The 21354-nt window shown below is 38.7% G+C and overlaps 2 protein-coding genes across 2 annotated transcripts; one reads left to right on the forward strand and one right to left on the reverse strand.

The window, feature by feature from the left end:
* The first annotated feature begins 535 nt into the window (after positions 1 to 535).
* On the forward strand, positions 536 to 2868 carry LOC145014398 (uncharacterized). Its single transcript, XM_078972766.1, has 4 exons — positions 536 to 876; positions 1421 to 1509; positions 1622 to 2516; positions 2612 to 2868. Exons 1-4 carry the CDS (start codon positions 793 to 795, stop codon positions 2690 to 2692), a joined length of 1149 nt encoding a protein of 382 aa, XP_078828892.1. The 5' UTR covers positions 536 to 792; the 3' UTR covers positions 2693 to 2868.
* A 50-nt stretch (positions 2869 to 2918) lies between these two features.
* LOC145014397 (uncharacterized) lies at positions 2919 to 5716 on the reverse strand. The gene has a single exon (XM_078972765.1). The coding sequence runs from the start codon at positions 5568 to 5570 to the stop codon at positions 3030 to 3032; it is 2541 nt and encodes an 846-aa protein (XP_078828891.1). The 5' UTR covers positions 5571 to 5716; the 3' UTR covers positions 2919 to 3029.
* Positions 5717 to 21354: the final 15638 nt, after the last annotated feature.

Consider the following 21354-nt stretch of genomic DNA (forward strand, 5'->3'; position numbering starts at 1 on the left):
AAATTACATAAATGATCCCTATAGTTTCAGGAAGTCACAATAAACTAAAAAAAAAGAAAATAAAGAAATGGTAAAGATGTCATTTTATAAAATTTTAACGGCATGCTTTGACGCCGTGTGTTGGAATGACCATTTCTTCAATATCAACAAAACACAAGGACCGAGTTTGACCATTTTTTTGAAGTTGGACTATATCTTCCTATTTACCCAAACCATAGGGACCATTTATGTAATTTTGTCTAATTATGAATATGTTTCTATAATAAACCAAAACTTAAAATAAGCTAAACTCAATGAATAAAATATAAATTACTAAAAATTATCAAAGTAAAAAAAATTTTTGGAGAAGAAAAATGTTAACAGCAAAATTATACGTTTTTTTTTTTTTTTTTTTTTTTTTTTTTTTTTTTTTTTAAAGTTAACCCACTGTATTATTATATTTATCATTTATGCGGATAAGATTCTCACATACATACATAAAATAATAAAGTAAGTTCTATATTTCAAATAATCATAGAATTCTAGAAAAAGCGGGTTAATGTTACAGGCTGGTGACGATAGACCCCACACTACCACCACCATCATCAGTCGCTCCTAACCAACGGTCATTTCCTCTTTTGAATAACATAAACCCTAGTCTAACCCACCTCTCTTACAAAACACCAACAAAACTCGACCGTTTGTTTCTCTCTCTCTCTCCTCCTTTGTAATAATGGAGATTGTCTAGCAATTTCAAAGCCCAGAAGAAAGTCTCTGTAAATCAAGAGCAGGGAGACACATAAGTGATTTCCAATGGGTTGTTTTCTTGGTTGTTTCGGTTCTTCAAAGGATCGAAAACGAAGAAAGCAGAGGTACAAAGTTATCCCTCGAGATCAAGTAAGAGCAAATCACTTCCACTTTTTCGTTAAAAACAGAATTTTGTTTAACTTCGAGTTGATTTGATTTTTTGTGGCGTGTTCTTGTTTTCTAGTGTTTGAATTTGATTTTGAGTTTTATGATATCTGATTCGTTAATTTCATAGCTACTCATGACAGCTTCAATTGTTTGATTTCTTCGATTTTCATTTGATTTTCTGGTTTCATTTTATGATGCACAAAATTGAATGGAAACCATAAAATATAGATGAGAAATGAGGAAAACGGAGGTTAATTTTTTGTTTTTCTGGAAAGAGCAAGAAACCACATGAGAAAATGAATGTGAGTTTATTTAGTTCATTAATCGAAATTAGATGATCATTTTGTCAAATTTACGGATAGTTAAAGTACATTCTCCAAAAAAAGCATATTGTAACCCTTGAAAATTGGTTAGAATCAGAATTAGGGATGCCTGTTTTAAAATTGATTATCACAATTTCAAGTGATAGAAGCAACATCCAAACACAATATATCTGATTCTAAATTTTGATTGATATGTGTTTCAGTACCCTAGAATTCAGAACCTTGTGCAACCTGACGTGTCTTTGGTACAAAGCATCAAAGACAAGCCCTCAAATTCACTTTCAGAAGCAAGGTAACTCATGGGTTTACTAGTTTCTCTTGTTGATGTAATTTCTATTTGTTAGTTAAATGTTCGGGGGTTTCTGCTCTAAACCTTGATAAATTCTTTAAATTTTTCGTTGTAGTGGAAAGAATGAGGAGTCATTGAGTTTAAGCACAAGAAAAAAAGTGACATTTGATACAAATGTCACCACCTATGAGCATGTTCAAGTCTATGACAGCACCGAATCTTTACTTGAAAGGAACGAAAAGGGCGAAACATTTCCCAAGTCAGCTGAAACCCATTCCGATTCCGGTTCTCAAGGCGTTTCCGACATTGTCAATGCTGTATCCTACCCTCCAAATTACAGGTATGGAAACTGCCTTGAAAGCGATGATGAAGTTGAAGATTCAGATCAAGAGGATGAAGACAATGAAGAAGAAGAAGAAGATGATTACGATGACGAAGACGGAATCATTTGCCAAGAAGTTTGGTGTGAGTCGATTCCGATTCCCGTTCCATCAACAGAATCAAGAACAGAATCGTCTTCATTGGACAAAGTCGGATCGAACAGCAATGCACGCGACAGAAGTGCTTACGTGATTCCCGTGTTGAACCCCGTAGAGAATCTTTCCCAATGGAAAGCTTTGAAATCGAAAGAAACTCCTCCACCAACAAAGGCATTGAACTTCCACCGACAAAAGGAGAATTCTTCTTTGAATTCCGCCCCATCTGCAGTCGATTCCAGCCTTTCGAATTGGTTGGTTAACACACCAAACAACAAGGGAATCGGAAGCTATAACTCCGGAATTGAAGCGATTTCCTCTGGAAAAAACTCGAGCATTGAAGATAGACCGATTTTGGGCGCTTTGACAGTAGAGGAGCTCAAACAGTTTTCAACATCATCTTGTACACCAACACCAAAGAAATCACCAAGTAGAAGCCCTGATGATATGCCTATTATTGGTAGTGTTGGAAGCTATTGGAGCTCAACTCCATCATATAAAGGCATACCAAATAGCAACAGCAAGTATAGAGAGGTATATATCTATAATAATGTCTGTGATTTATTTGTTGTGTACTTGTGTTTGGGTTAGCACTTAGCACTTACTGATGTTGGTAACTTGGTATGCAGGATAAGAAAGTGAATTGGCACAATACCCCATTTGAAACAAGATTGGAGAGAGCTTTAAATGGAGGTGTTGCAGAAGCTTAGAAGATGTCTGTTTTGTTTGGTCTACTGCAAATCTGAATCTGCACTTCCTCATTTGTGTGTGTATGCTTTTGTGAGAGATTTGGTTTGGATTGTTGTGATTTTTGCACAGTTGGTTTGTTGTAATTCTTTTATTGGTTTTTGGTGGTTATAAATACAAAGATTGGGGTTATCTTTTATATCTAATGAGTAAAATAAAAATTTCCTTGTACTTACTTTTCTTATCAAGTATTGTAAAGGACTTATGTATTACTTTTCATTATTCAAATATAAACACAAATAGATGCAATTAGTAAGTAGTATAACATGTTTTGGACTCGAGATTTGGAAAAAGAAAGTTTCAAAAAGACATTGTAAAATTTACATCAGAAACTTGAGAAAGCTTTTTCCGTCTGAAAGCTCTACTGGTTACCTGAGGAGTCTTTATTGCTTTTCTTTCTTGTCTAAATCGTTCTCTTTCCACAATCATAATAACCCATCTAGGCCTTCCATAGTGAAACATAAGCCATCCGATACCCAATCCAATTACACTCCCAAATCCATATCCCAAAGCCACAGATTTCCAAGTAAATCCATTAAAGAAACCAGAGTCGTCATCATCATCATCATCATCTTCAATCGGTATCGGAGATGATGACACCTCATCATCTCCACAGCTCTTTGTCAAAGGGAATCCACATAACCCCATGTTCCCTTCATATGAATTGTTCCCAAACGTATTAAACTGTCCGCCGTCAGGTATGCTTCCTTGAAACTGATTTTGGGAAAAGTTTACGACCGAAAGGAACGTCAAAGCCCTTAGTTCTACAGGAATTTTACCTACCATCTTGTTCGATGAGAGATCTAAAGACTCCAGCACTCTAAGATCTCTCAGGTGTATCGGAATTCCTCCCGTGAGACTGTTATGGGATAGATTCAGGAACAGGAGTGAACTTAATCTTCCGATGGTATCCGGAATTTTTCCTTGGAATTTATTAACCGAAAGATCTATTGTGGTGTAGACGACAAGGATTCTCTCCAGTTCGCGTCTCGATCCCTTCACCACCAGCACCAATTTGTCTTGATACATGGACATCGACGAATTTCGTCCCATGTACAGTGGTCCAGATGAGTCTCCATTAACGCCCATCATTGCTTTAAAGTTCTTGAAGTAATTTTTCGGCAAATTCCCACTGAATTCATTGCTGGACAGGTCAAGAATTCGCATCTTTGGAAACGGCTTTTTGTTGTTGGAGTTGTCTAAAGTTCCCTTGAGTTTATTACCTCGCAAGACCAGAACTTGAAGCTCTGGAAGCGTATCAACCCAGTGAGGGAATGTTCCCGTTAGCATGTTGTTTCCCAAATTTAAAACTTCCAGTTTCCTACAGTTTACCAAATCCCAGGGAATTGAGCCTTGCAGTCGATTGCTGTTCATGTTCAGACTCCTTAAGTCGTTATTTTGCTCGAATGTTGCAGGAATGTTTCCACGGAAGCCATTCAGCCGGAGATCCAACACTTGGAGGTTGCTGCTGAAATTACCCAAACATTGAGGAAGCACACCACTAAACCGGTTATTCCCTAGGTCAAGAATCTGAAGGGATTTCAAGTTGCAAACCGATTGAGGGACTGAACCCATGACCGAGTTATTACTTAAAGTCAAATATCTCAGTTTTTCACAACGGCTTATCGTTTCTGGGAAAAAACCCGAAAATTGGTTGTCATGAAGCACAAATATCTCCAAATTTCTGAGGTTGCCGATTGAATATGGGATTTGACCTTGGAGCCGATTCTCGACCACGTAAATCTCAACAAGAGAGTTCATGTTCCCCAACTCTTCAGGAATGAAACCAGTTAGCAGGTTGTCATTAAGGTACAACTGTTCCAACTTGCTAAGGTTTCCAAGTGAAGCCGGGATTTGACCACTAAACTTGTTGTGGCTGAACGAAAGTTCAATCAGTGAATCCAGTTTTTCGAGTTGTGGTGGGATGAATCCCGAAAGCAAGTTTTCATGAACATCGAGGATCTCTAACTTGGTCAGGTTGCTAAGTGAAACAGGAATGGAACCAGTGAACTTATTATGGCCTATCATTAACACAATTAGGGACTTCATTTTTCCTAAGTCGTCTGGAATTCGACCCGAAAGTTCGTTCATATATACAGACAGGATCGTTAAGGAGGTCAGATTTCCTAACGAAGGTGGGATTGGACCCGAAAGATTGTTTTGGTAAAGGTACAAAGTAGACAAGTTGGTTAGGGTTCCTAGGGTAGCTGGAATGGGTCCTTTTTGGAAGTTGAAGGAAATATTTACGTTCACGAGATTGACTAGTTTTCCCATCTCTTGAGGAATATAACCAGATAACTTATTGTCATCCGCACGAAGATAAACCAATTTGGTCAAATTCCCTAAAGATGCAGGGATTGAACCGCTAAACTGGTTCTGGTTCAATCGAAGGGTCTCGAGACTGGTTAACAATCCTATTTCGGGGGGGATTGTACCGGAAAAATGATTACCGGAAAGATCGAGAAAGAGGAGTTTAGAAAGATAGGTGATCTCAGGTGGGATGCCACCCGAAATGTCATTTGTTTTGAGGTCTAGATGTGTAAGACTAGTGAAGGATGAAAACATGAAATAATTAAGTGTACCATTTAGCCTTGAAGACGAAAGGTTGAGTTGTTTTACATTCAAACGATCATCACAACGAACACCATACCAGGTGCATGGTGCAGTGGTTGTGTTTTGGTGAAGGGGTGACGACCATGAAGATAACAGAGGATTGTTTTGGTTGATGAAGCTGGTTTTCCATTTGAGCAGGGCTTCTGCTTCTGGTTTTGAGGAAGAAGAAGTAGTAACGGGTGGAGATGAAAAGATGGATATAGTTAGGAGTACGAAGAGCAATCCCATTGATATTTGATTAATTTCAAATAGAAGATCTTTAATAAAAAATTATATTTATGGGCAGCAGATTAGTTATTGTTGACTTTGGTAAAGTCTCCTTCTTGACCTCATGGAAAGAAAAGATTGTTGCTTACTTGCAACCCAAAAAAAGATTGGGATCTAAATTCTCAAGGCCGGGGAAATTTCAAACACTTCAATAATCATATAATCAAAGTCAGGGGTAGTTAAGTAAATTAAGATCTATTCTTAACAAATGGAGAGCAACGTGTCAAATGCTGATGTGAGAATGACGGATTTGATGGTTATGGTTATGGTTTTGGTTTTGGTTTTGGTTTTGGATGTATTAGGGGTCGGTAGGTTTGAGTCATTTCGTTTGACATCTTTTCTATTTATTTGTTTTGTTTAGGGATGTCAACGGGACCAAACGGGAGCGGAAATAGCTGCCCCCGCTCCCACCCCCGAAATCAATTGGTGCCCTCGCTCCCGGTCCCGTCCCCGGCTCCCCCGGTTACCTCCATCGCTCCCGGTCCCGCCCCCGTTCCCCCGGTTCCTCCGGTTTATAGGCTTAAAATTCAATTTTTTTTGCTAAACAACTACTTTGGTTTACGTTAAAAAGACTATTTTTAACAACTTTAAAAGATTAAAACCTAATCTTTTAGAAACTAAAAAATTAAAAATCCAACACTACGAATCCAACATTACAAAATGACAATTCTAACAATCTTATAAATATAAAATACGACAAATCCAATATGATAAATATAAAATACTTACATGTCCAAAATTATATGATCAATTCACTACCACTTCAATATCCATTAATTGGAAACGGAAAAGTAAAACCTAACATAAATCTAAAATTAGAAAATCTATTTTGTACATGTATTTTATATTAAATATATATTTTTTACATAAATGTACAAACGGAGCCCCCGCGGGAGTATGGGACGGAAATACCAACTCCCGACCCCGGTCCCGAAAATAAACGGAGTTTAATTTTGCCCCCATTCCCGCTCCCGTTTTTTTTTTTTTTTTTTTTTTTTTTTTTTTTTTTTTTAAATTTAGTCCCATACGGGATCGGGATCTCACGGGAGTGGGGTCCCACGGGGTTTTTGACATCCCTAGTTTTGTTGTGTGATTTCTGTGGCTTCCACGCAAATATGCGGCCTTCAGCCACCTGCCTCTCGCTTGTCGTTTATGTCTATATTTACAAAAATGGTATCAAGTGTTCACTAGTCGTTGCTAAAAAGGTTCAAGAACTTTGAACGAGTTTTTTTGAGGGTATTCTAAATACGCAAAGTCTCTATGTCACCATCATGTGTATTCATGACATTGGGTTCTTTTCCATTCATATTTGTCATTATTATAAATAATGTGATATGCCAAAAATATGTCTCAAATATTAACCGGTTGTGGCTAAAATGTTTCACAAAATTTAAACGAGTTTTTTTGTTTTGATATTTCAAATTTCCAAAGTCTACAAGTGACCTTCATGTGTTTTCATGTGTTCACAACACTCTTTCCACACGCATGCAGTTTTTGCTATCATATATATTTATAAAATTAGTATTTTTTCTTGAATATCATGCATTTGAAACTTCCATTCTTTTTTTCCTGTCATCACATTCATTTTAAACTCCTATGATTTTTCAATTTCTTTATAATGATATTTATAATTTGGTAATTAGGTTAAATAAATATCAAATCTAAAGTATATTCATATATAAACTAAATTTCAATATTAAAATAATATCTTTAATTTTACTTACAAAATTATGTTTTTTAACTTTTAACATATTATATTTAATTTATTAGTTTTAGTATATTGTTGGATGTAAACCATTATCATTTTAAAGGTATAATTTTTGAATAATTTTTATAAAATACTTCAATTATTAATTAAAATATAACAGTATAGTCTCAACTTAAATATAAATTTTATTTACCTTAAATAACCCAAAGATTATTTTATAAATAGTTAAAAGTGATAAATTGTAGTGTTTTTCTAATAATGATTGTAAGTTGGTTAATAATGTTAAATATATATCAAACCTAAAGTGTAATCATAAATAAACTAAATTTCAATTTTAAAATAATATCTTTTATTCTATTTATAAAGTTATGTCTTTAAATTTTAATATATTATACTTAATTTATTAGATTTAAAATGTTGTTGCATGTAAACCATTATCAGTTTAAAGCTACAATTTTTGAACAATTTTGACAAAATACTTAAATTGTTAATTTAAATATAACATTACAGTGTCAACTTAAATATAAATTTCAGTTCCACTAAAAACCAAATAATATTTTGTAAATAGTTGAAAGTGATAAATTATAGTGATAAATGCAAAAACTAAATTGTAATATCAGTTTAACTAAAATATTTCATAACTATATTTATATAATCGTTAAAATTTTTCAAATAAGTAGCTTAAAATAACTTATAATAACAATAGTTAAAAATAACTCTATATAAATGATTATAATGTTACCTTTAAAATCAAAAAAATAATGTTTGATGTTTTAAATAATTATAATGATAGAAATTAAAACATTAAGCAAATAAAATTTAAAAAATTAGTTAAAAATAACAACTATAAATAATATTAAACCATATATAATATTTAATTTTATTAATGTGTAACTCGCGAGTAGAAATCATTCAAATGATTGAGATTAGGACGTTATAATAGATTTATATCTTATCATGTAATTAAAAATAACCAATATATTATATCAAATTAATATACAAATTATTATATCAAATTTAACAACAACGTTAGTGTTATATTTAAAAAAATATATATATTTGTAAAACTTTAACTATATAGGTGTTTCTGCGCATTACAATGTCAACAAAAATATAAATTTCAGTTCCATTTAAAAAAAACTAAAGAATATTTTGTAAATAGTTAAAAGTGATAAATTATAGTGATAAAAGCAAACACTAAATTGTAATTTCAATTTAACTAAAATATTTTTTAAATATATTTTTATAATCGTTAAAAGTTTCCAAATAAGTAGGTTAAAATAACTTACAATAACAATAGTTAAAAACAACTCTATATAAATGATTATATTGTTAGCTTTAAAATAAAAAAAATAATGTTTGATGTTTTAAATAATTATAATGATAGAAATTAAAACATTAAGCAAATAAATTTTAAAAATTTAATTAACAATAAAAACAACTATATATAACATCAAATCATATATTATATTTAATTTTACTCATGTGTAACTCGCGGATAGAATTCATTCAAACGATTGAGATTATGAAGTTATAATAAATGTATATATTATCATATAATTCAAAATAATCAATATATTATATCAATTTAGTATATACAAATTATTATATCAAATTTAATAACAATGTTATTGTTATATTTAAAAAATCATATATTTGTAAAGACTTCAACAATATAGGTATTTATGCGCAACGCGCGGGCATTCGCCTAGTTTATTATATAATACATACTTTTAGGTTATCGATCTTAGAACAAATTTCAATAATTTAACGAGGCATAATGGTTATCAAATCAATGTGATCTCGAAGGTGAATCAATCATGGTAACTTTGAACGAGTTTTTGACAAAAGGATTAGAAATTTGCAAAGTCTTTAAGTCGATGGCTGTGTTCACGAAGTTGGGTTCTTTTCCACATATATATGTCTCAAAATTTATTATATAATACATCACAAATGAGTCTCAATCATTAACTAGTCATGGATAAAATGATTCACGGACCTTGAACGCGTGTCTCACCTTTGATTCGATATTTGCAAAGTCTTTAATGGACCCTCGTTGTAATGTCCCAAAATACGACCCAAAAATTTTGTTTAATAATTACTAAAAACACCATATTAATATCATAAAGTAAAACTCGTATGTCAATATTTCAAAACAATAGAAAGTTGTATCAAGATTGTATCAAATCACATCCATGAAAATCTAAAGAACACAACTCCCAGGACAACTGAAGCGGTGGTGTGTGTGATGACATCAACCCGAGCTCTTCCCTTTATTTGCGGAAGTACCTGAAACCAAAACTAAAACTGTAAGCACAAAGCTTATTGAGCTCCCCCAAACTACCACATACCATACAATAACATATAAAGACATACTGGGCCTTGCCCACTGCATCGGACCGGAGTCCGGAAACTGCATCGGATCGAAGTCCGGAACTAACCAGGGACTTGCCCTCTACATCGGACAGAAGTCTAGAAACTGCATCGGACCGAAGTCCGGGACTGACTGGGACCTTGTCCCCTGCATCAGACCGAAGTCCGGAATTAACTGCATCGGACCGAAATCCGGAATCTGACTAAGCATATCATAGCATAGCATAAACGTATCAACTAACATAAGCACATAAACTATATACTGCATCGGGCTGTAGCCCGGGACACATAACACATAAATCCTGTTTGAGCCACGGAGGCATCAAACATACTAAAACTGCATCGGACCGAAGTCTGGAAACTACTACTAGCTAAACGGGTCAGCATTGTGGCCTTAGACCCGTTCCTACTGGAAGGAAACTCACCTCATGACGCTGACTGCTGAAATCCTGAATAAGAAATCCCTGACGGCTGCTCCGGCTGCTTCCCAGCTATAATGGGAAATAAACACTAGATTAGACTATGGATTCCTCTATGGGTAATGCTCATGCATCTCCTCCTCTGATTCCTACGTCCACTCTAAACCCTTCTGGTGTTGCCGCTGCACCTTTACTAGCTGAATTACCTTGTTCCTCAAGGTCTTTGCTTTCCCGTCCAGAATCGCGACCGGCCTCTCGATATAATTCAGCCTGCTATCCACCTGAATGTCCTCTATGGGAACAACTGCTGACTCATCCACCAAACACTTCCTCAGCTGGGATACATGGAAAGTATTGTGGATCTGGCTAAGCTCTGCCGGAAGATCCAACCGATAAGCAACCCGACCCACCCGGGCCAAAACCTTAAAAGGACCAATGAACCTGGGGACCAACTTGCCCCTTTTACGAAACCTGATGACTCCCTTTCAGGGTGATACCTTCAGGAGGACCATGTCGCCTTCCTGAAACTCCAAGTCTGATCGCCTCCTGTCGGCGTAATTCTTCTGCTGACTCTGCGCAGTCTGCAGCCTACCGCGTACCTGCTGGATCAATTCTGTCGTCTTGAGCACCACTTTGGTGCTCCCAATGACACGCTGACCGACCTCTCCCCAACAAATCGGGGTCCTACACTTCCTCGCATATAGCATCTGGAAGGGAGGTCGGTCAATACTCGCATGGTAACTGTTGTTATACGAAAATTCAGCTAACGGAAGATACGTATCCCAACTGCCACCGAAATCTAGGACACATGCCCGAAGCATGTCCTCCAGGGTCTGAATCGTCCTCTCACTCTGTCCGTCCGTCTGGGGGTGGAAAGCGGTGCTGAAATGGAGACGAGTACCCATCTCGTCATGAAACCGCTTCCAAAATCTGGAGGTAAAACGGACATCTCAGTCTGACACCACTGAAACAGGCACCCCATGCCGTGCCACCACCTCTCGCACATAAATATCGGCTAGCTTCTCAGCTGATATGCTCTCCTGGATCGGTATAAAATGTGCACTCTTCGTCAACCGATCCACTATAACCCAAATTGCGTCCACTCCTCGAGTGGTACTGGGAAGCTTAGTGATGAAATCCATGGTGATGTCCTCCCATTTCCATAAAGGAGTGGCTAACGGATGCATCTTTCCGTGAGGTCTCTGGTGCTCCGCCTTAACCTTCCTGCAGGTCAGGCATCTTTCCACATACCAGGCCACATCCCGTTTCATGCAGGGCCACCAATAATCGGGTCTAAGATCTCTGTACATCTTTGTTGCCCCTGGATGGATGGAGAATCGAGACTTATGAGTCTCGTCCATCAGCACTTGCCGTACTCCGCCCCACTACGGTACCCAGACCCTCCCATGAAGGGTCAACAATCCTCGACTATCATAGTCAAAGGAAGCTACTCGGCCTACGATCCTCTCACACTTCTGCCTCTCCTCCTTGAGGCCCTCGGCCTGCGCCTCTTTAATTTGCTCCAGCAATGGAGTAATCACTGTCATCCTCAAACAAATGTCTCTAATCGGTGTTGCTGCTGCCTTGCGGCTCAGGGCGTTAGCCACCACATTGGCCTTCCCTGGGTGATAAAGGATCTCACAGTCGTAATCCTTCAGCACATCTAACCATCGCCCCTGCCTCATGTTCAGATTCGGCTGGTCCATGAGGTACCTCAAGCTCTTGTGATCCGTGTAAATGGTGCAACGGACCCCATAGAGGTAGAGTCTCCAAATCTTGAGGGCAAACACCACTGCCCCCAACTCTAAATCATGCGTAGGATAGTTAGCCTCGTGAGGCTTCAACTGTCTCGAGGCGTAAGCTATCACACGACCCCGTTGCATCAACACTGCTCCCATACCTCCGATCGAAGCATCACAGTAGAATACAAAAATCCTCCACTCCCTTAGGGTAAGAATCGGTGCCTCGCACAATTTCCGCCTGAGGGTCTCAAATGCTGCCTGCTGCTCAGGCCCCCAGTGAAACACCACCGACTTCTTGGTCAGTCGGGTGAGCGGTACTGCTATCTTGAAGAAATCATGGATGAATCTCATGTAGTATCATGCCAAACCTAGGAAGCTTCGGATCTCGGATGGAGATCTCGGGACCTCCCACTGTATCACGGCCTCTATCTTGGCCGGATCTACCAAAATACCCTTCTGGTTGACAAGATGCCCAAGGAATTGCACCTCGCGCAACCAGAACTCGCACTTGGAGAACTTGGCGAAAAGTATCTCCCTCCTCAAAATTTCTAGCACCTCTCTCAGATGTTCCTCATGCTGTCCTGAGTCTTGGAATACACCAAAATATCATCTATGAATACTATTACAGACCGATCCAGCATCGGCCTGCACACGTGATTCATGAGATCCATGAACGCTGCTGGAGCATTGGTGAGCCCAAACGGCATCACCACAAACTCATAATGACCATACCGGGTCCTGAAAGCAGTCTTCTGCACATCCTCGCCTCTGACTCTCATCTGATGATACCCGGAGTGTAAATCGATCTTGGAAAACCAAGATGCTCCCTGCAGCTGATCAAACAAATCAACGGTTCTTTACCGTTACTTTATTCAATTCCCGGTAATCTATACACATACGGTGCGAACGGTCCTTTTTCTTCACAAACAAAATCGGTGCACCCCAGGGCGAACTGCTCGGACTAATGAAACCCTTGTCTAGCAGCTCTTGTAGTTGCGTAGATAACTCCTGCATCTCTGGGGGAGCCAATCGATACGGTGCTTTGGCTATCGGAGCCGCACCAGGAATCAGGTCAATCCGAAACTCGACCTGTCTCTCGGGAGGTATTCCAGGCAATTCCTCTGGAAATACATCCGGGTAGTCTCGCACTACCAGAACATCTTCAATCGTCATCATGCCCTTCTCCCGAGCATCTATAACATAAGAAACATAACCGTCGCAACCCTGCTGGAAATAGCGCCTCACCCTGGCCGCTGAACATAAAACTGGCCCACGTTGTGGTCTCTCACCCTGAATCACTAACTCTCCCCCACTGGGAGTGCGAACCTTCACCAATTGCAGCTCACAGTCTATCACTGCCCCATTGGGGATCAACCAATCCATGCCCACTATGACTTTATTCCCTCGCAAGGGAATAGGGACCAAGTCCACCGGAAACTGCTCATCGAACAACTGTAAAGAACATCCTCTGTGCATCCTTGTGACTCTAATGGTCTTATCAGCTGCTATCTCAACCTCAAGTGGACAATCTAGCTCTCCAGGAGCTCTGCTGAACCTCTTGCTAAGCGCAAGAGAGACGAATGATCGGGTAGCCCCCGAATCAAACAATACTGAAGCTGAAATGTTGTTCACTGAGAACGACCCTATACAAAACATATAACCATAAGAAACAATCAATAATAAATGTAGAGATAAGGGAAAAATACATACCCGTCACCACGTCAGGAGTCGCCCGAGTCTCCTCTGTCGTCAGCTGGAAACCCCGTACTCTTCGCCACCGGCGTCTCAGCTCGGCCCTGACGGCCATCCATAATCCTCAAGGTAGCAGGAGCAGGTGCTGCCACCTTTCCTGCAACAGCTAAACTCGAACACTGGGACTTTTTATGTCCCCTATGATTGCAATGGAAGCAAATTAGATCTGATGCTGTAATGAAGACAGTGGCGGCTGTACAATCTCTGCTCATATGTCCAGTCTGACCGCACTTGTAGCAGCTGACACTCCTTGCCTTGCACACCCCATCGTGCAATCTTCCACACTTGCCACACTGAGCGTGACCCTGCTGACTCCTAGCTCTGTGATCTGAACCCTTGGGCTTCTTGCCCGCATTCCCTGTACCTGGAGCCACCTCCGACTTCCTCTTTCTCTCCATCTCAAGGTCAATCTCTCTCTCTCTCTCTCTCTCTCTCTCTCTCTCTCTCTTTCTCTCTCTCAAGCCCTAGCAATCATGTCATCCAGCATTTTACAGCTGAACCGGCTCACGAACTGGCAGATATCACTCCGCAACATCTCATGATAACGAGCCTTCTTCATTTCCTCATCAGCCGCGTACTGAGGAACAAGAAGAGCCCTCTCCCTGAACTTGGCGGTAATCTCCGCCACTATCTCTGTAGTCTGGGTAAGATCCTGAAACTCGCATGCTAACTGCTGCACCTCAATAACCGGTGCGAACTCGGTTCTGAATCTGGTAGTAAAGTCTGCCCAAGTCATGGCATCCAAGGTTGCGTCATCCCCAATGGCATGACCAATCTCCTCTCACCATTCCTGTGCCCTGTCCTTCAGAAGTCAGGACGCCAATCTGACCTTGTCCCCTTCGGGACATCTGCTAGTACGGAAGGCGTTGGCCACATTCACCAACCATCTGGTGCTCGCTATGGGGTCCCGTGCCCCGTGATAATCCGGAGCCCCGCAACCCCGGAACTCCCTGAAAGTGAGCGTGCGCGACCCCATCATGGCCGCCACCTCAGCACGGAAGGTGCTCAACCTTTCGTCCATCATCTCTAAGATACCCTCTTTGATCGAACCGAAGATCACAGGAGTCTGCTCAAGTATGGTGCAAGTAATCTCTGAAGAGAGAAACTCCCTAGTCTGCTCATCCAACTGCCCGACCTCCGGGCCTGATCCTGATCCCCCTCCGACACCTGAACTGCTGACTGCTGTCTAGGGCGTAATACCACCATTCTGAAACACAACATTATAAACGTCAGGAACACTAATAATTCTCAAGGAATCACTACTTTCACAAGTTTCCTGGTCTTATCTCGGCTTTCCTCGATTCGAGTACGGATCCTCTGCTTCCAGTAGTACGGGCCCATACTACCTTCCACATCTATCCGTACTTTCCTCAAGTACTTGCCTTGACTCCACCAAGTCACTAATACTGCTAATAATCTCTGCTACTCCTATCCTAGGCTTTCCCTAGGGAATTCTCTGACTATACCCGATAAAGTCCTCAGCTGCTAAAGGCCTCCTTGTGATGCCAACTAGCCGTTACCTGAATACCATCACATGCGGCGAGGCTCATATAATCCTTCAAGTAAAAGACTCGTCCCTACAACGGTTAGACTCAGACAAGAGCTGCCCAATAGGGATAAATCTAGCACTCTGAGATTATCCAACCCTGTTCACATGTGACGTGACACATTCACCTAATGGATAACTCCCATCACTTAGAGTCCCACAAAGCACAAAGCAAGCAACATTCAGACATAGGAGACTACTCAAGCAATTTTATCCTCTTAATGGGAAACTGTACTAGCATGCAATGCTAAGCCCCTACTATCAAGCATAACCTAAATAAGCTATCATTCTGTTGTATACTCAAAACTAGCATGCAATTATCATAAGGCTGAAACACATATAGCAGGCACTTAAGGCATCCTCCTAGATCCTTAGTCCTATTCTAGCATGCTGTTCTACTGGAACTGAAATAGATAATCATAATATAACTTGTATGGTAATTTGGGAGTACTTACTTGAACTCGGTTGATCGCATACACCACACCCCTTTCCTTTTATAAAACTCTTATTCTTTCTAAGTTCTTTTTCAAAAAATCATTTTCGAAAACATTTTTTTTTCTTCTGAAAATCTTTACCGTTTCCTTAGTTTGAGTTCAGACACACCCGGAAGTGTATCTGAATCCCTCAAACCAAGGCTCTGATACCAACTTGTAACGTCCCAAAATACGACCCAAAAATTTTGTTTAATAATTACTAAAAACACCATATTAATATCATAAAGTAAAACTCGTACGTCAATATTTCAAAACAATAGAAAGCTGTATCAAGATTGTATCAAATCACATCCATGAAAATCTAAAGAGCACAACTCACAGGACAACTGAAGCGGTGGTGTGTGTGATGCCATTAACCCGAGCTCTTCCCTTTACTTGCGGAAGTACCAGAAACCAAAACTAAAACTGTAAGCACAAAGCTTAGTGAGCTCCCCCAAACTACCACATACCACACAATAACATATAAACACATATTGGGCCTTGCCCACTGCATCGGACCGGAGTCCGGAAACTGCATGGGATCGAAGTCCGGAACTAACCAGGGCCTTGCCCTCTGCATCGGACAGAAGTCCGGAAACTGCATCGGACCGAAGTCCGGGACTGACTGGGACCTTATCCCCTGCATCAGACCGAAGTCTGGTATTAACTGCATCGGACCGAAATCCGGAATCTGACTAAGCATATCATAGCATATCATAAACATATCAACTAACATAAGCACATAAACTGTATACTGCATCGGGCTGTATCCCGGGACACATAACACATAAATCCTGTTCGAGCCACGAAGGCATCAAACGTACTAAAACTGCATCGGACCGAAGTCCGGAAACTACTACTAGCTAAACGACTCGACATTGTGGCCTTAGACCTGTTCCTACTGGAAGGAAACTCACCTCGTGACGCTGACTGCTGAAATCCTGAATAAGAAATCCCTGACGGCTGCTCTGGCTGCTTCCCAGCTATAATGGGAAATAAACACTAGATCAGAATAAGGATTCCTCTATGGGTAAAATGACCATTTTACCCCTACTATGGTGTGGGACAAAACATGGTCCAAGTCTCAATTCCTTCTAAGTCCATCTATGGCCCCACTATAAGCCCATTAATGGCCCAATTTGCTATATTGGGCCTAAATCCTTTTATTGGGCCTTACTCAAGCCCAATACCAAAACTTGGTCATTAGCATCTGAATTCTGATGGGCCATAAAGGCCCAAGGACCATAAGCCTAAAACCTAGCGCACACCGAGGCCCAACACACGAAGCCCAAAATGGTGGCGTACGCGGGGCGTACACCAAGGTACGCTAAGCGTACTAGCTGGTGGTCTGTACGCGGCGCGTACTTCCTTGTACGCCCAGTGTACAGCCTTGTTAAGCCAACTTTTCATTAAGTGCTTAATAATCCGATCCAAAAGCTACAACTCCAGATCCTAGGCTTATTCAATGACTTAAGCCATAAAGTTGCTTACTTGATGGCTTACAAGTCTCATAAAGACTCAAACTCTCACAAATAACATTCTACTTCCATAAAACCAACTAGATCTCATGCATGGTTCCAAATAAGCCTCAAAGATCGAAACTTTACTGCTATGGGGACACTTGAGCTTCAAGGATAGCAATCCTAAGCTCCAAAAACGAAGTTGTAAGATAAAGGTTCCTCCTTTAGACCTAAAAAGGTCCAAACTTCCAAAACTCCTAGATCTAAACTTATAAAAGGAAATTTGAAAGCTTTATACCTCTTTTGAATGCCAAATGAAGGAATGATCCCAGATCTGTGAGCTCAAGGCACTCAAGTTCTCTTTCTTCCACTTCTCTTCTTCTTCACAAAAATAAGCTCAAAGGTCAAACACACACAAGCAAGGAGCAAGGGGACGAACTAGGGTTTCTCTGGGGTGAATGACAAGTGAGGAGGCCAAATGGGAGGCTATAATGGGGTTTAAATACATCTCAAACCCTAAAATTAGGGTTTCCCCCTGGCCGCGTACACTGGGCGTACCCTATGGTACGCTTCGCGGACACCCCTCCTCCACGCGATTCATAAACCCATTACGCCCAGCGTACAACGGGTTACGCCCCGCGTACGGCTTATGGGCAGAATGCATCTTGGTCCAACAAAAGCCCACTCTCAACTAAATCTATTATAGCCCAAAATAAAACTTGAGAATTAAATAAGCTTATACCTCGGGAAAAATGATCATTACACTCGTGTATTCACAACATCGAGATCTTTTCCACTCATTTCTTATAATTTATTATGTTACTTCAACAAATTACAAATAATTTAACAAGGCAAAAATGACTATCAATTTAATGGCTAACATTGTACTCAAAGGTGAAATGAACACGACGGATAAAGTATTTTTCGCTTGGTACATTTGGAATTATAAAGCCTTGTGTTGATACGAACTAAAAGTAATTAACAAAAGCCAATTGCACTTGATGTCGTCGATAAAAGCAAATTAATAATTTACTTGTGCATTTATGTTAGAAATGGTGAATGAGTTTGTTATTTTTCCGCTTAACTTTATTTCTTTTTATACATATAGTTTGATCCTATAATTTAGTTAGCAAGATGAAAATGAAATAGAAAGTTAGCTCTCAAACTTTCTCCTCCTTCAATCTTCAATTCTAACATGGCGTACTTTGATTTTGCATTTACATATCGGATATCAGTTTTGTGTTATTAGATCAAACCTTTTGAAAAAGCGATTGGCGAACATGTTTTAACCGTTTTAAATCATTATGGCGAATACATAATCACATAATCATTGTTGTATGATTTTTTTCTTATCACGTTTATATAATTTGCAATCACATGTTATAGATTTCATGTAAACATTTTTTGTCTATGCTTTTTAGTTATTGAATCAATCACTCAAAAACTTGGTGTCTCAAACTCAAACGAATATGAGGATGTATTTTTTTTAGTTTTAGGCACCCAAGTGTTTGGTGCAATATTGGTGGTTCATTTGTTTGATGCTTAAGAATGATACTTAAAATCAAAACTTGGATGTTATTTAAGAAATTGTAAGTACTTGTGTGAAAGGCATATTGGAATGATAGACCTTTTCTATACAAGTCTTAACAATAGTCAAAATCTATATCTAAGACTTGACTTGTTTGGTCATATCATGCTTTTGGGTCTTTTGGGGCTAGTTTTGACATAGGACAAATTCTATACTAAGACTTGACTTGTTTGGTGATATCCTGTTTTTGTATATTTTGGGGCTAGTTTTGACATATCCCGTGTATTTATTGTGGCTTCCCCAATTATATGTTTGCTCATTCACATTTCTATTGCCGGTTCTCCAAATATTTTTTAAGTTTTTATAGAGATATTGATTTTTAAACCAAAGTTATGCATGTTAAATTGTTGTGGCAATGTAACTAAACACTAACCAAGTTTAGAGTTATTTCACCGTCTGTTCAAACTATTTTTAAAAGATTTAAACTTAGGTTTCAAGTTTATTTCATTGTTATGAAAAATAGGGTTTTCATATACTATTAAGTAAGTTTTGTTACGAACAACAGATAGAAGCGAGTTCGAGATGGCTAATCTCCCAAGAATTAAGATGAAAAAGATAAACTAAAATCAAATAACAATTTCATTAACTTTTCTGCTTAACTTCCAAAAATATGAAGCTTACAATTGTTGATGGGATGTCAAGTCCACCAACCAAATTACACAATTTGTTTGCAAATAAAACGTAATATAATGGCAAAAAGGGGTATCGATCAGCGGGGAAATTGTTGTATTCAATCACCAATGCAATCTAAAAGAACCATTGTAAATAAACTAACTAACTACAATTAAACTAAAAAGGGGGTGTTATGATCGCTTGAAAACTAAAAGACTTTAATAACTAAAAACTTGCAGTTAAGCAAGAAAGTGAGATGCTCAAATATTGGAGAGAATTGGTAAACCAAGGCAATTCAACACGATGAACATTTGTGTGTTTATCATTAGGATTTAACGTGAAGCTTATCATTCATCCCAAATTGGTTATAGCAATCATGAAGCATGATATGCCAAGATTTCTCATAGGTAGTATGGAGGTTGGGGAAGCCCACAACACACCTTCTTAATCAAAATCAAAGATCCAATTAAAGCAATTGAACCCAAAAAGTTGATTAGCCTTAAGAATGAAGAAATCCCCAACTCCTAAAGGATGTCAATGCTTACACATCCATAAAGGAGTTATGATTCATAAACTAGAGATGATTTCTACCATCATAAAGCTCTTGTTGTACGTAAATTCAATTATTCAATGCTAAACCAAAGAAATAAACCAACAATTGCTTATTAAAGTACCAAACTCATGATCAAAGCACTAAACAAGCATAAAAATTATGAACTAGAATCATAGACATAAGATAAATGATAAATAAGCATAAATCCTTCAAAAATCCACAAACATTCAGAGGTTTTTGTTAGGCGTGTCAGACCCAACAAATAATGGGGTACCATATACTCCAAAAGAATCCCACTGTATTGCACTAAAAGGTAGTACAAGGAAAGTAGGGTCGATCCACAGAGACACGAGATCATTAGTCTATACCTCTTTGCGCAAGGTACTATGGTCACCAACAGTAATAAGGGGGTTTTAGAATTCAATGACTAAACAAACAAATTTAAAACAAGAGTAGACAACTAAACGAATGAAATAAGTTCAGATTTTGTAAGGACCCCAACTCCATGTATGACAATCCAGCAATGTGAATCAAAGATGACAAGATATTTGTTTCATTCTATCTAAGTTGGTACTTGAAAGTGTTAATAAGCTCTAACACTTTCCATTCACCACATTGATTAATCAAAACAAACTCTTTGATTAATCCTAACCTTACTAACCCAATCTAAACAAGCTCTTAGAAGTAGATTAAAAGATTGCATTAAGCTTATTGTGAATGTTCCCAACAACACCCAATACTCCTCACAAGCTCGAGAGCGTAAGAATGTGTGAAAAGATTTACACTAAATTCATTCATAAGAAATTAATTTAATGCTTCTTACTTAGTTCAATTCACAAAACAATTACGGATTTTTGCAAAATGAATAACTTGAATGACCTAACCCTAATTCAAATGGTCAATAAGAATCATTATTAGAATCAAACATTTGATTGAAGTAAAATCAGTTTCACTAGATAGAAATTAAACACAAACATCAGGTCATATGATTTGATTCACAACCAAAAAGTCAAAACATGAAATTGGAGAAGTTAGGGTTCTAGCCACACATGGCTAGAACAAGCTCACAAGTCTAAAAGATGAAATTAAGTGTAATTACAACTTACAAAAACGAGAATTAATGTTTCCAAATGATTAACGGACAAACCCTTGAAAAAACCTTCGAATTCTCCTCTCCAATGGTGCTCTGATATGCTGTCTATCCCCAAAAATGACCCAATTTTCCGTAATATGAAAAATAGAAAAACTGCCAAAAGTTAGTTTTCTTGGGTCGAACACGGCCGGTGTTCAGCATAGGGCAAAAAGGGCACAGCCCGTGTTCAGCTTGGTCAACAACTTTCATTTTTGGTCAACACGGCCCGTGTTGATTTTGCAGTGTAAATCCAACACGGCCCATGTACGCTTCTGACTCCGACTCCTAACTTGATTTTTTTCAACTTTTTCGTTCTTCAAACTTCAAACCCTAAGTCTTGAAAGCAAGTACCACAAGTGTAGTACCTCTAATGGCTCACAAACACCA

The sequence above is a fragment of the Lactuca saligna genome, chromosome 9, assembly GCF_052625555.1.
Source record: "Lactuca saligna cultivar CGN05327 chromosome 9, ASM5262555v1, whole genome shotgun sequence".
Classification (NCBI taxonomy): domain Eukaryota; kingdom Viridiplantae; phylum Streptophyta; class Magnoliopsida; order Asterales; family Asteraceae; genus Lactuca; species Lactuca saligna.